The 14,873-nt window shown below is 41.4% G+C and overlaps 1 protein-coding gene across 1 annotated transcript in view; it reads right to left on the minus strand.

Moving 5' to 3' along the window:
* Positions 1-14,873, minus strand: part of PRKN (parkin RBR E3 ubiquitin protein ligase) — a 1,248,251-nt gene that overhangs the window by 431,337 nt on the left and 802,041 nt on the right. Inside the window, exon 7 of the mRNA XM_065400948.1 lies at positions 8,301-8,437. Within this exon, the coding sequence (XP_065257020.1) occupies positions 8,301-8,437 (137 nt within the window). The remainder of the gene's footprint in view (positions 1-8,300; positions 8,438-14,873) is intronic.

The raw sequence follows: 14,873 nt of genomic DNA on the forward strand, positions 1-14,873 counted from the left end.
CACTACGGCAAGAAACGGCCTGGAAGATTTTCTGACTGGCTTTGTCCTTTGTAGGTAAAAGGCTAAGGGTCATCTCACACTGAGGGAATGAAGTCTCCTCAGGTTTTCAGATTCATATAGTTTCGGAAAAAACATAGGTAAGTGCACTGACTGATTCAGGTGTAACTTCAGATAACTTTGGGAGTGAACTTAGGGTGTAAACACAATAAAACTCTGTCTCCATTGAATATGGCAGGTCGAAGGGTTGCCTGGTGAGCACCAAAAAAAAAAAAACCCTCTCGATGAGTAGGCTTCCTTACTGGTGGAAAGGAGAGCTCTCTCCATCTGGCAAAGGGAAACCTGGGAAATCTACATGGGAAACCTTACAGTGACACAGCTGTAAGGCCTGTAGTGTAGACATTCTAACTAATGGAATCTTTTTGACCGTTAGTAAGGATGCTTTGCATGGATTCAGAGCATGAACATCCTAAAGTTGGCAGCCATCCAAAAACCACACCCTGAAATGGAATGCTTGGGGGTTGGGATACTTGATTCTGCCCTTCCCCCAGGTCAGGAGATTGTAAAAGGGATGAATATTGATTGGGGACCAAAAAAAAATGCATAGGAGACACGGGAACAAAAATTGTCTGGGTCAGATGGGGGCCATGAGGATGACTCATGCCCTGTCCTGGTAAATTTTCCATAAGACTTGAGTTAGGAGTTACAAAGGAGGGAAGGCATAGTTCAGATGATCTGACCACAGAAGGAGTAGAGCGTCATCTTGAGAATAATGCTCTAAAGCACCTCTTGAGCAGTTGCACTACTTGTTCATTTGAGAGGCACATTGGTCCCTTATGTGGGTTCCCCAGAGAGCAAAAATTCTGTTTACTGTGGAGTCATGTAGCTCCCACTTGTGGTCAATAACAGTGCCTGCTGAGGGAATCCACCAGCACATTTTGATTCCCTGGAAGGTAAACTGCCAACAGGGAGATTTGATTGCTGATGCAACAATTCCATAAATGGACTGCTTCTGTACACAGGGAACTAGATCTCGCTCCTCTCTGCTTGTTGATGTAAAAGACAGTCATAATCTTGTCCAACATTATGAGGACATGGTGACCTTGGATGAATGGGAGAAATGCTTTGCAACCTTCTTAGACTGCCTGCAACTCCAGAATGTTGACGTACATCCTGGCCTCACGGGATATCGGAGTACCTTACACTGTGTGGCTGTCCATATGGGCTCCCCAGCCTAAAAGGAGGCATCTGTAAAGATTGTTCTGTCTAGTGAGGGGGAAAGGAAGGGAATGCCCCTGCATACTTGATGAGAATTTGTCCATCTTAGTAGAGATGATGTTACTGTGCTGGGAACTGTTACTATGGCGTTTGTGGACTGTTTGGTGATTGTACTGTTTGAAGCCATGCCTGCAGGCAATGAAGATGGAGCCTGGCAAATGGCATGACAGAAGCGCATGAAGCTGTGTGTCCCAAGAGAGGAAGACAAATTCTGATTGATGTTGAAGGTTGTTCATGACCTGATATATGAGGTTGTTCATCACTTGGAACTTGTCCAAGGACAGACAAGCTCTTGCTGTGATTGAATTTAGGGACAGTCTGATACAGTCTAAAATCTGTATTGGAGTGAGGACAGAGACTTTTGAGTTTATGCTGACCTCTAGGGAAGGGAGGAGCTGAAGCACTGACGAAGTTGACTCGTACGCTTCTTGATGTGTCTTGGCAACGAGAAGCCAGTTGTTGAGACAGGGGAAGAAGATGAAGCCATGATACCTGATATAGGCTGCTCTTACTGAAAAGACCTTGGTAAAGACTCTAGGTGTGGTAGGGCCAAATGGGAGCACTCTGTATTAAAAATGGTTGGGGCTAACTATGAACCCGAGTAAAAGTCAGTGAGTGAGGTCAATGTCCACATGAAAATATGCATCCTTCATACCAAGAGCTATAAACCACATGTCCTTTTCCAGGGATGGGATTATAAATGTTACCATGTTATTGCTCCTTGCTGCAGGAGGGATTCTACTTCTGTTTGAGAATCTCACCATGAGAATGGACCTCAAAAAGGGGCAGAGATGGGGCTTTGGAGGGGACAGGCAGGTAAATTTGATTGCATAGCTGGAATGTGTGGGAATCAGCAGGTGGTGACATCATTGGTTTGCAGCTCTTTAACTCCCACCCTATACATCTTTTAGCCAGGAATTGGGGGTTGGGATGATGATGTTGCCATAGTAGGTACAGGGAAATGGCACATCTGAACCCTTTGCCTCTTATGGGGTGGCTCATATGATTGCTGGTGGTAAAATTGTTGAGCCATTGAGCAAGATTTGTATGATTGCCTGTGGAATTTTCTCTTCAGGGCAGAGTATATATTTCCAAGGAATGGAGAGTGGCCCTGGAATCCTTTACAGTATGTAAGGACTCATCAGTCTTTTGGCTGAAAAGATTTTTTCCTTCAAAGAGCAGGTCCCTCATGGTGTTCTGGACCTGGGAAACCCCAAAGTGGGAAGCTATGATTCATGGCACATCACAAGGGCAGTTGCCATTGATCTTGAAGATACATCTGCTGCATCTACTGCTAACTGATGAGCAGTCTTGACAATCAAGACTGTTGCAGAAGCTTGTTTCTTCTTTACATCATAGCCCCATCAAACTTCTACCACTTCCTATACCCATCCTTGAGAATGCTCTGTTCATAGACCACTGAACTTGAATTTAAAATCTCTCTCACACATCCTCTAGATTGCAGAGGAGTTTGTCTATATTATGCTTCAAGAGTAATCAAATATAAAATCCTGCCTTTTTCCTTCCTTTTACTTGTAACTATACTTACTCTACACATTTCAGCCTTTTAAAATATACTGACAACTATTCTTATTCCCTCTTTTTGTAACTATTGTACTCATGGATAGTACATAGCTTTATCACTACATCAGTATTTTCCATAGTGCAAAAACATCCAGTCATTTCACAAATGGAATCTGATGGGGATAAAATGGTTTAATCTTAAAATGGGTGCTTCCTTAATCATTCACCAGCAGCATTCTTTCAATGGAAGATGGCTCTTTAAAACAATTTATTATACTTTAAAGCCTTTTCCTTTCTGTTGGCAGTTCCATATACACACTGGCAGTAATTGCACTTATTTATATGTGGTAGCAGCAGGATTATGCCCGGATTCAACAGAGTTTTACAGTGATCATGGGAATAGCATCTTTTATCCAGACCTCTTTAAAATACATCACACATATGATAACATTTTTGCAGTGTGCTTACAGCAATGTAAAACCTTGGATTTCCCTGGCCCCCTCATCTTTTCCTCTGTCAAAGACCTGTTTTCTCATACATATTACCCTATGGACTATAACCCCTTATTGCTATCATTCTGTTTTTTAAATGGAGTTGTGATGGTAAGAACAGTGCCTGTTTAAAGTGTCTAATATACTGTGTGTCTACATTTTCTGTATGAGGTAATGCGATGAGATTCCAGTGCCCTGCACAGTAACTAAATAACCATAAATCATTTTTCATGCATATGCAAAATTGTCCCTCTAAGCACCTTATTAATTATTTCAAAGATACTTAGAGGTCGCCACTCATAGACATTTCTATGCGTGAAGCCTCATTAATACAAGACACCATACAGAGAGATGGGATACATTTTTTGTTGCCATTAAACAAGGGCAGAGAGAGTATAATTTGTAATTTTTTATTTTATTTTAATGACCAGTATAATACAACCACCTTTTATCTGCAAATTCTTTGTCTCAGCTGATACAGGGGCTGCTACATTATTCTGAGCAGCTAACCCTATCAACATACTGGAGTTCTAGTAAAGAGAGCATTAGTCCTGGATGTTGCCTATTTTCAACTGGCATGGTGCTGAATGATGCTAGATAGTAGCTAGGCATTACAGAATTAATTTCATTCTTCTAAAAATCACAATGATACATTTAGTACAAGAACTGAGTGACGCTATGTCATTTTCAAAGTGATATATCATAGATCATAAGCTGACACAACTTGCCTTCTAACACTATATTGTCTTCTGGTTAAGTCAGTCATGCAACAGAAATCAGATAAACAGCGGTATGACCAGGCAAAGTACACGTGTAATAATAATCCACCTTTCAGAGTACGTCAGCAAGTGATTAAACTTATCTGAGAAGCGTTGTTCATCGAAAATCCATGCTATAGATCTTTGCCTACTCAAATTATTATGCGAATATGGTAACACTGATCTTGTCAGTCACAGTGATCCTTTGCTGTAATTGCTGCTGTTTATTTTTATTTTATTGTGTGTGGTATTTTGACCTCTAGATTGATTCAATAAAAGATATTAAAAATCTGCTATATCTGTATATTCCCTTGATAAAAATCAGAGCAGCGAGTCAAATGTTAATGGAAACTTCAGGCAATGTTCATTATGTTATCTATATTTTTCAAAAACACTGCAAAGAGAACTAATTTGCACATGCAAACAACCTAAATAAGCTTAATTACAAGACTAAGCCCAACTTTACAGTTCTAGGGCACGCATTAGACAAATGAAGTGAATTTTAAGTAATTCCATTTTTATTTGAAAGTGGACAACTGAAATAATACTTGGAGAAGAGTGAAGCTGTGACATTAATGTTTCCCATATACAGTACCATAAATACATCTAGAGCGTGAATTTGTTACTTTTTAAATATGTGTGCAATGACACAGTATAAGGATTTGAACTTTATAAAGAAGTATTTGCTTGTGTGCACTTAATAGTTGTTTACCTTATCACAATATTGGTCTCATTACACTAAAAGTGGGTTAGTTCCATATTCCTGTTAGAGATCAGCCCAAAGCAAACCTCAGATCTCAACACTCCAAACTTTGATGAATTTCAGATCTAGCTTTTTGTGTTGGGTTAATTCCTGGTAGTGAGAAATTGCAGTGGACAAATATTGTCACAGTAAGATAAATAATAATCTATTAGTGTGCACAATGGCATCTGTTTTACTTGAGAGGAAATAATTTCTGGGTCTTCATAGGTGCAAGCTAGAAAAAGTTGAGTCAAACATATCTATATTTTCCTAAGGATTAAATATGAAATTTATACAATAGTGTATTGTTTAATAAGCACTGCCGTGATGTTTGGAAATCAACATCAAAGGTTATTGTCCTGTATTTTTCTACTTGAATTGACAGTTGGTGAAAGGTACTGGACTGACAGCTCTGGTGGCTGAAGTCTGCATTGCTGAAAGAAGCAGAGCAGCTAACAGCAGCTCATGTTTTCCAACATTGCCCCCCAGTTTTGGCACTCTGTTCTGATGGACTGTCTATACGAGGAAGGAGGTAATCAGTCACCAAGGGCCAGATTTTAAAAGATATTTAAGCACCTAAAAATGGGAGCTAGGTGTCTAAGCGCATCTGAAAATCACACTATCTGTATCTTTAGGTGCCTAAATACCTTTTAAAATTTGCCCCCAAGGCCAATTCATGGACACTCTGATGAGATTGCTGATAACTGTCAGCTTAATATCAGTTTTGATGACGTGTAAACATCATCTATCCACCAGAAACTGAACTGAGATCACTGACTTTTTTCCACATAGGACAAAAATCAGTGACCTTTCAATCACTACCAACCTGGGGCTCAGATTGGGTTTATGATTTGGAGATGAAGAGGCTCTAAATTCCATTCGTACAGGCTGAGTAGGGAGTTTTCCTGGGCAAGGAGGACTAATACCACCAGCTTCTACAGAATCCCAAGTTTCATTTAAAAAACCCATATATTCCTAGACCTTTTTGCCGGGTTCTCAACTCCCATGATTGTATCATGAGTCCCAAGATATTTGTTGTTATTCTTGAATCCTCATGCAATTATATGAGAATCTCAGTTTCCAGGGTTGCTTGTTTGTTTGTTTTTAAAGTAAGTTGTAATATGTAGGAATAGGACAATATACCTTTAAATAGTTTATGAGCACTCTAGTGGTGCTCACTGTGTTTTATGTAATAGAAGCCACCAGAGCCAGCCAGGGAAGCAGTGTATATGTAACTAGGCCTTCCACGTTTGTACGTATTTATTAAACACAGGTATTTAGGGTCCAGCTGTGCCTATGTGGTTGCTTTCTCTTATTTTTGTTGGGTCAAGAGCAAAAGATGCAACACTAGCCTTCATGGTTACAGAGAAAAGCTTGAAAATGTGACCTCGGTACATCCTTTAGTCTCAAAAACCAACAAGGGAAGAAAAAGAAAAAGAATGCATTATTATTATTATTTTAATCTCATGATTTTTGGATTCTGACTCATGATTTTTGAGCCCTTAAGGTTGGTAATACTGTTGGGAAGAGTACCTTTATAACAGTAAAAAGAGTGTAACCAATACTGTCGTTGAGGACTGGTGAGAGCCCAGCAGCTATTGTTATACTATCAGGCCTTTAGGGGAGCTATATGCATGCTGCCTCAGTTGGGCAGCAGAGCTGTCACTGCTCCCACTGAATCTTTCAGGCTCCCACTACTTTAGTAAAAAGCCTGTTCCTCCCCTGACCCCTCAGCCAGGTGAGGCAAGGCCCTGAGCACTTGTACTCTGCCCCTGTGCATCTTCCTCCATGCCTTCCCTCAGATCTCTCCTACCACTCAGCTCTAGCAGTACCCACCCCACGCCTAGAGAAGGGAGCAGAAGATACCTAGCCCCTTATCTCCAGGTAGGGGACAAAAATCACAGAAGATTTACTGGTGTCTTCTCAAAGCAAGGGAACAAATAAAGCAGAACCCCTGAACTGAGAAAGTGGTACTGCAAAATGCGTTGGAAGTGCCTAGCACATTGTGGGTATAACAGCAATCAAATACATACAATGATGCAGCTAGGAGCAGAGGTGTAGAACCATCAGGTGATAACATCCGGGCTGAATCTGGGGAAGTGCTACAGGAGTAAGAAGTCTGATTGAGGGAGAGGGCTGAGCTGGCTGCTACAGTTTTGAAGAGCTGCTACTGAGTTCATTGATTAATTTGGGGAGCAAATGGAAGAACTGGGAAGGGAACTGATGTACTGAGAGAGGAAGTGGAAAAAGGAATTGATTAATTTGTATGTGGGGCAGGGAACTGATTAATTTGTGATGGAAGGAGGCAGGGGGACAGAGTAGCATTGAATATCCGGACATCATCATGGGAAAAACCAAGGAAGGAACACCAGGAGGAGAACAAATCATCTTAACCAAACTGCACTAGATCTGTTATTTATTTGGGGGTGAAGAAATGGAAGCCTTTTATGCAATATAATACCATTGCACAAAGCAATAGCAGATGAGGTTACCATGTATAAAACGAGACTTGGCTAAAAAACATAAGCAGCATATGCACTGTCATGAAATGTGAACTTGTGGCCATTGCAAAGATTCTGTAGAAATAATTAAAAGCAGTTGTAAATATAGACAATCTGAATTGTTTTTAATACTTGTAGATTTAGTATCTTTGAGGCACGCCCTGATGTAGAATGTGTCACTCTCATAAGAAATGTCTGCAATTATTCTTCCATCTGTTGATATGAAACTGATTAGCTATTCGCTCTAACAGCCAATGCAAATCCATTTTACTTGCAGCTTGTAAAGTGAAGGGAAGGTATTTTATAAAATAAATTCTAGTGAAGTCCTACACAGCAACTTTGTAAGAGCCTTACTCTCTATGTGACAATGTGATAGATTCAACTTTTTGTCTCTGATCTGTCAAAACAGATCTTTGAGATTCAACATAAATCTTCTTATTCTACATAAGCCAAACTTCACTTCCTAGTCAGGTACAGTAGATAACATAACACATTCCTTGGGTCATCTGTATTTCATTCTACGTAGTGGCAATTAGTAGAGATAACTTCATCAACCAGAAAGCTAGTTGAAATTCTGATTACAGTACTTTTCTTATTAGCACTTGAAGATAGGTCAACAAAGTTAACAACTTATTTGATTCAAAAGAAGAGATGTAGAGGTCATCAAGGATTTTTTTTTTTTATTTTTTTTTTTGGCTGCAGCTTATTGTGATCATCCTTCAGCTTTAGGATGATGACATACTAATGTGAAAAAATGCATGCATTTGCTCATAAAAGAAATGCCCTTTAGAATCAAGTTAATACTCCAGAGCCAGTTCACCTGCAAAGCAAGAAGGGCCATTTCAATAACAAAAATATTTTCCATCAGATGAAACAATTACTAATACACATTATAATTCCATAGATATACTTTTAAAATAACACGCACAAAACCCCACAACTTGATTTGAAATCAACAGTATTTTTCTGCAGATTAGGGCAAGAATAGTTTAGAAAAACAAAAACTTACCAACACATGGGAGAGAGTAGCCAAGCACAGGGTCATGGATGAACTTGCGATCATTCAGCATAGTCACACAGTATAAATGGAAGCAGTCTAGGCAAATGACATGGCGATGCAAGCACTGGAACACCAGCACAGGACTTCTGTTAAAAATACCCAAAAAAAGGCAATGCTACATTATTGTATCCAGTATTGTCTAGACCGACTATTCCAAAATATTTCAATTAAAAATTCAGTTACAGAATTATTAATATCTGGTTATATAGAATCATATGCCAGCATGGCATTTTGAAGAGATTTAAAGAAGATAAAAATGAGTCAGAGGTGAGGGAGATGAGATAGACTTTCACTGGAAATTTGAAGGAAGGTGAAGAATCAAATAGGCAAAGAAAAATAAAGATAGGTGCTCAAATGGGCAGACACTCCAGAAGACTCTCTCATAAAACAGGGTAAGATCGTGTATAGGAGAGCCAAGAGGCTAGTGTAGAGAAGTGGAGGGAGAGGAGATGGGATTATAGAGGGATGATCTGAGAGGTAGGCTAAAGAAAGTATCTGAAAGAGTTCATAGCCTGCCCTCACCCCCCGAAAGGGAGGGCTGGCCTTGTAGTAGCATTACTGGCCACCGCCACGTGACAGCAAGTGCACTGCACTAGTAACAATGACTAGAAGAATTCTGCATGCAGAGTTCAGAGGCAGGCAGAATACTTATGGAGGTGCAGAAGGAGAGCACTCAGGACAATTTAGAAGCAACAGCTTCTCCCAGTGGTGGGGCCAGCCTCAGAAACTGCACAAGCAGCAAACCTAGCTGCTGCACCAGCAGGACAGGGAACACTGTGGTCCAATCAGAACCACTCTCAGTGCCCCTTCCGGACTCAAACATTGGAGTGTGGATCAGCACTCCAGGAGTTAACATCTTGAATATGCTTTTGAAAAATTACAATATAATTTTGTTTTATTGCCCAGACACTTCTGGGATGGGCACCCCAAAATGTATATAACAGCAGAAACAATAAATGATATATTATGACTTCCATACAGGCTATAGCCAGAATATTTTACAATTAAAATTTTCTGCAGCATGATATAAATTAAAGAAAACCACTATCCATATATATATATAACCACAGAAATCACTAGCAATAGTCTTCTGAATAGCAGGAACAAAGTTCTGAGACTACTAGCATAAATTAACTAAAGTCACCTTTTGGTGGATCTACCTTCATTGTCAATTCTGAAGTAACAACTGTGACAGATATTGCAACCCTATGCATTGACTTTGGAGACAACTGTATTACAATTATGAATGATTTATGTAGGATTGTATTCCATTCCATGGGAGCAACTCTACGAATGAAACAACAGGAGTGGGTGATTATAAGGCAAGTCACTTAGACTAAACAACTCCAGAGAAGTTCTCCCGCATGGGGAAGTTTGCATATACTGGTGAGGATGGGTTTTCCAGAGACTAGGAAACAAATAAAGGGTTTGATATAAAAGGATGAGCTTGAACTCACTCATGGCCTTCTTTCTGATCCAGCAAATGGACAGGACCTTCTTGTCCATTGGAGCCTCAAACCTTAGGGAAGGGTTGGAAAGACATTGGCCTACTAGGGCCACTGAAGGCTGACAGGTGACCTCTGGTAAGATTTTAACATGTTTTTTCTTGGTTTCTTCTGCAATGCTAGTCCCATAATAAAAATGTGCTTGCTTAGAAAGAGCAATAATGGCTGGCAAAAACACTGTTCTTAGCCCTTGGAAAGAAAGCAACACACAGGCACTGGCGGTTAGGCAGACTGTCTTGCTGGGAATATCACAGTGTAAGGGAGGGAGCTGTGCAGCCTTAACCCCTCCCCAACGCCCTCAGTCAGAAGGAAGTGGGACAAGGGTCCCTGCCCAGAGACAGGTAATGGCTGGAGATCTGAGATCTGACTAGGCACTTCTGGGGTCGACCACAGAGGGGGGAATACAGGTGCAGTTACCTTGAAACTGTGTTAGCAACGATGTCCTTTGATAAAGTTATTCCCTACATATGGTTGTGTACTATCTCTTGCCTGTCTTTGGCCCCATAGCATTATTGCCCACCACAAGCATTCCAAAATCAAGAGTAAGGCCCCCAAAATCATGAGATTACCATGCAAATCATGAAAAAAAATTGTTCTTTTTATTTGCCTTCTGGGTTTGTTTGTTGGGGGGGGGGGGGTTGGTGGTTTGCTGTATTTTTTAAAGCTTTTTTGGTGTACTTGGGACACATTTTCAAGCTTTCCTCTTCAACTATAAAGAAACTTACTTTTTTAAAAAAATAAAAGGTAAGATTTTCACTTATTCCCCTGTCCCCAGGAGCTGGGGCTTACAAAGAAACCCCATCAAATATTGTGACACTTGTGATAAAAATTGCAAGAGTTGGCAACACCTCCATAGCTTCTATAATTTCTGCCACAAGATAGTCTGAAAGCCCCCCGTCTAACATTGAAATAATAAATTGCCATGTCCTCAAAGTGGGTATACAACTTCAAAATGTAATCAATAATAATTTCATATGCTGTATATAAACATTTAATCTTTTTTGGAAATAAGCTTCAGAGTCACATACACTGTAGAATTCATGGTAGTGTATTGGTAGCTTTAAAAATATAAGCTCTGTGTTTTAAAGGATTTCATTCAGTAAAGCAGCTTAAAAACTGAATTAAATAAAACCTCTCCTATACTAATCCTTATTAGTTGCCCACTTGCTGTTCTGAATATAATAAATAATAATTATACAAAGACAGCTGCCAGCCAGAATGAGGAGCTGATCCGTGCTCCTCTAATTCTGCCTAGTCCCAAGATAAATAGGGAGAGCTAGAGGAGCACCTATCAGGTCCTTATTCGGTCACAGGGACACCTTTACCTCCCTGCCAAATTTGCATATCTCAGAGACTCTCTCTCCTGGGAAGGAGGATGAGGCAAGATTCCCACCCCTGGAAGCTTCCCATCCTGGGCTATTGGGGATCTTTCCCTTTTAGGGTGTTTGTTGCTGGTGGCCACTACTGTAGTATCTGAGTGTTTTCCAAGTTAGGTGGAAGATCTCTGGACCTGCAGCTCACTTTCCCTGGCTTCAGAGGGAAGACGGATGGTATGTGTGAGAGATCTACATGGGGAGTCCAGCAAAATTAGAGAAGCATCTAAAAATCAGACCACAAATGTAAACAGTGGAAAAGGTATCCTGTATATGATCTCAAAAGGCAATACAACACTTGTGCAATTCTTACTTTTTCTACAAAACGTGAACAAAATTGCAACTAACAGAACTGTATTATGTAAGTGAACTAGTCAGTTACTTGTGTAAATTACCTATGGTGCCATAAATCTCATTCCCTTCTATAGCGTTGTTCATAACGGTCTTTAAATCAAACAGTTCTCCAGAAAGAAAACACACACACAAACATATGTACACCTACATTTAAATATAATATGAGTTTATAAAAACATTTTTCTTGTGAAAATGTTTTTTTTCCCCACTAAATCAGAAATACAGCAAACTTTTAAAACTACATACATATAACTCTGGGTTCTGATGGCATCACAAATCACTAAAACATCATTTTCATGGATACTGTTATGTCAATTGAGATATATGCTTGCAGTCTAAAATACCTATGTCATAATGCCTAAATAAACACAATAAATATATATATCGACTGGTGCCAGTTTCAGCTGGCATTCGCACTTCCATTAGAACCAAGAATTCACAGAGTCTGTATCAGAACTGAGTGCTTCTTGGGAGTGAGCAGTGGTTAAAAACAGAATTGGAAGTCTTGCTCCTTAGATCAATTAAAAATAAACATGTTGTTGAGATGACATGCCTAGATTCTGGGGTAAGTGGTGAATATACTGAATGCTCCTTTAGAATAACCCCTAGAACTGCATTTGTGTCTGATTAAATGAGGCTTCACCCTGAGGTAGAACATTGACTTAGCTTAAGAAGCAGGAGAAAGTAGAACATATTGTAATGAGGCTTCTTGGCCTTAAACCTATTTCCTAAATTATTGATACCTCCTAACTTTATCCTCTAGGTCTGTAGAAGGGGGAAAAGGAACTCTGTTAGGGTATTAATGAAAATAAATCCTTTATTATCCCATTTTCAAATGTTTTGTTGTCCACACCCAAATTGGAGATTTCACTAGAAACATATGTAGTTCACTTAGTTTTTGTTCATTTATTCCCCACACAAAATTCCTCTGACATATAAAACCCAAAGTGAGTTCAGTGGGATGTGTGAAATACAAGTGTTTTCTAATATCAATAATGTAAATCTGAAATAATGTATTTCTTAGAAGGTATTCAGTAGTTGGGCTGAGTTACAAATTCATGAAAACAACCTACACAAAAGACATTCCTGAAAGCCTGAGATAACAGGCCTGTCACAGGGGATGCTCTCTTCCCACTCTAGTGCCTCCTAGTGGCTCATCCGGAGATTAACTCCCACATGCTCTAATGCCCCTTCCTGAGGTTGCTCAGCCCATCATCGTGCTCACTCACTCCATGGCTTCTCTCATATTCCCAAAGCTGTGTGCTTTCCTTTTCATGGCTTAACCCTCTGGCCAAGACACATGTAAATTCTACCCCGTTCCACACTATTATCAAAGTCTCCCTTCAGACTGTCTCTAACAGTCCCCAAATAGGCTGCCCCTTGTAGGGGAACCTGGACCCACCTTCTACCCTGGGTTCCAATCCAGGACCCTCAACCCAGCACCTCAGATCTTCACTCGCACAGTCCTTACTGCTCTTTCCCTTGACTGCTTCCTATACTACCTATTACAGATGCCGCCTCCTCCCGCCCCCTTGTATCAGGTATAGGGTTGCCAGGTGTCTGGTTTTCAACTGGAATGCCCAGTCAAAAAGGGACCCTGGCGGCTCCAGTCAGCACTGCTGACTGAGTCATCCCAAGTCCAGTTGGCGGTGCAGCGGGGTTAAGGCAGGCTCCCTGCCTGCCATGGCTCCACATGGCTCCTGGAAGCAGCAGCATGTCCCCCCTCGGGCTCCTATACATATGGGGTAGCCAAGGGGCTCCACACACTGTCCCCTCCCCAAGCACTAGCTCTGCGGCTCCCATTGGCCGGGAACTGCGGCCAATGGGAGCTGTGGGGTTAGCACCTGCGGTCAGGGCAGCGCGCAGATCCGCCTGGCCATGCCTCCGTGTAGTAGCTGGAGGGGAGACGTGCCGCTGCGTCTGGAAGCCGCCTGAGGTAAGCGCTGCTCGGAGCCTGCACCCCCTCCCGCGCCCCAACCCCCTGCTCCAGCCCTGATCCCCCTCCCAACCCCTCTGACCCAACCTGGAGCACTCTCCTGCATCCCAAACCCCTCATCCCTGGCCCCACCCCCGAGCCCGCACCTGGAGCCTTCACCTCCTCCTGCATCCGAACCCACTGCCCAGAGCCCGCTCCCGCACCCCGAACTCCTCGTTTCTGGCCCCTCCCACAGCCCAACCCCCTGAGCCAGACCGATGAAAATGAGAGAGTGAGTGAGGGTGGGAAGAGCAAGCAACAGAGGGGGAGAATGGAGTGAGCAGGGGGCAGGGCCTCAGAGGAGGGGTGGGGCACGGCAAGGGTGTTTGGTTTTGTGTGAGTAGAAAGTTGGCAACCCTAATCAGGTAGTGTGACTGCAGGCCCCTGACTACTTGTCCCCCTTCCGTGCTGCCATCTCCCTGGCTGTATAGAAGCCCCAGCTGTTTTTGCCCAGGTGAGCTTATTTCTCAATTAAGCCTCATTGCATCCTAGCTCCCCTCCAGGTGCAGACTATGACTAATTGGCCTTTCTTGCCTATATTAATTCCTCCAGGGCTAGTGTGGGTTGAGTGCCCCATCACACAACCTCTCTGTCCACCTATTAGGAATATCATCTCTTTTTAAAAAGGAAAATCTAACACTGAACATTGGAAAGATCCATGATACATCATACTTGTTATTGTGCTAAGGTTGCATGGTTCCTTTGCATTACGTTAGCACTGTGCATTTACTTCAAGGAAACAGAGAGGAGATTTAACATAAAATGGTTTCTGCTTAGTATGGAAATACTCTGTGGCACAACAGTGATCCTGTTGCAGCTGTCATCTGCTCTATATATCCCCCCCTCCCCAAACTGAGCAACAGCAAGACACAGATAATACCAGATACATTGCTATAGAATCCCAGCTAAATGGAGAAACATATAAAGACTGATCTTGTTTAGATAAGACCCCCACTGGGAAATAAATTGTTCTAGTATATCCCAAAGTCTCATGACCGGTGTTATTAATGTACTAAAAGTCAGTGCAGTAGCTATGAATGTGAGGAGCTACTTAGCATAAGGAATTATTTGCAGACACAACAGTGGATTAAATGAAGCATCTTTCACTGCCACCTTATGAAAACCTTGGGCTAAAAGTTTTTTTTCTTATTAGTCCTTATCCTTCAGCTTTAGAAAGGACTGTGTGAATTATGGTTAAACAGCACACCCCATCTATCAGTCCCTTAAAAAGAAAAAGAAGATGAAGAAGAAGAAAGTGAGTAGCTGATTTGGAGCAAGGGGATGTAGATAAAGCCAGTAGAAATTTGTGGGGGGA

Source organism: Emys orbicularis, chromosome 3 (genome assembly GCF_028017835.1).
Source record: "Emys orbicularis isolate rEmyOrb1 chromosome 3, rEmyOrb1.hap1, whole genome shotgun sequence".
NCBI classification, from domain to species: Eukaryota; Metazoa; Chordata; order Testudines; family Emydidae; genus Emys; species Emys orbicularis.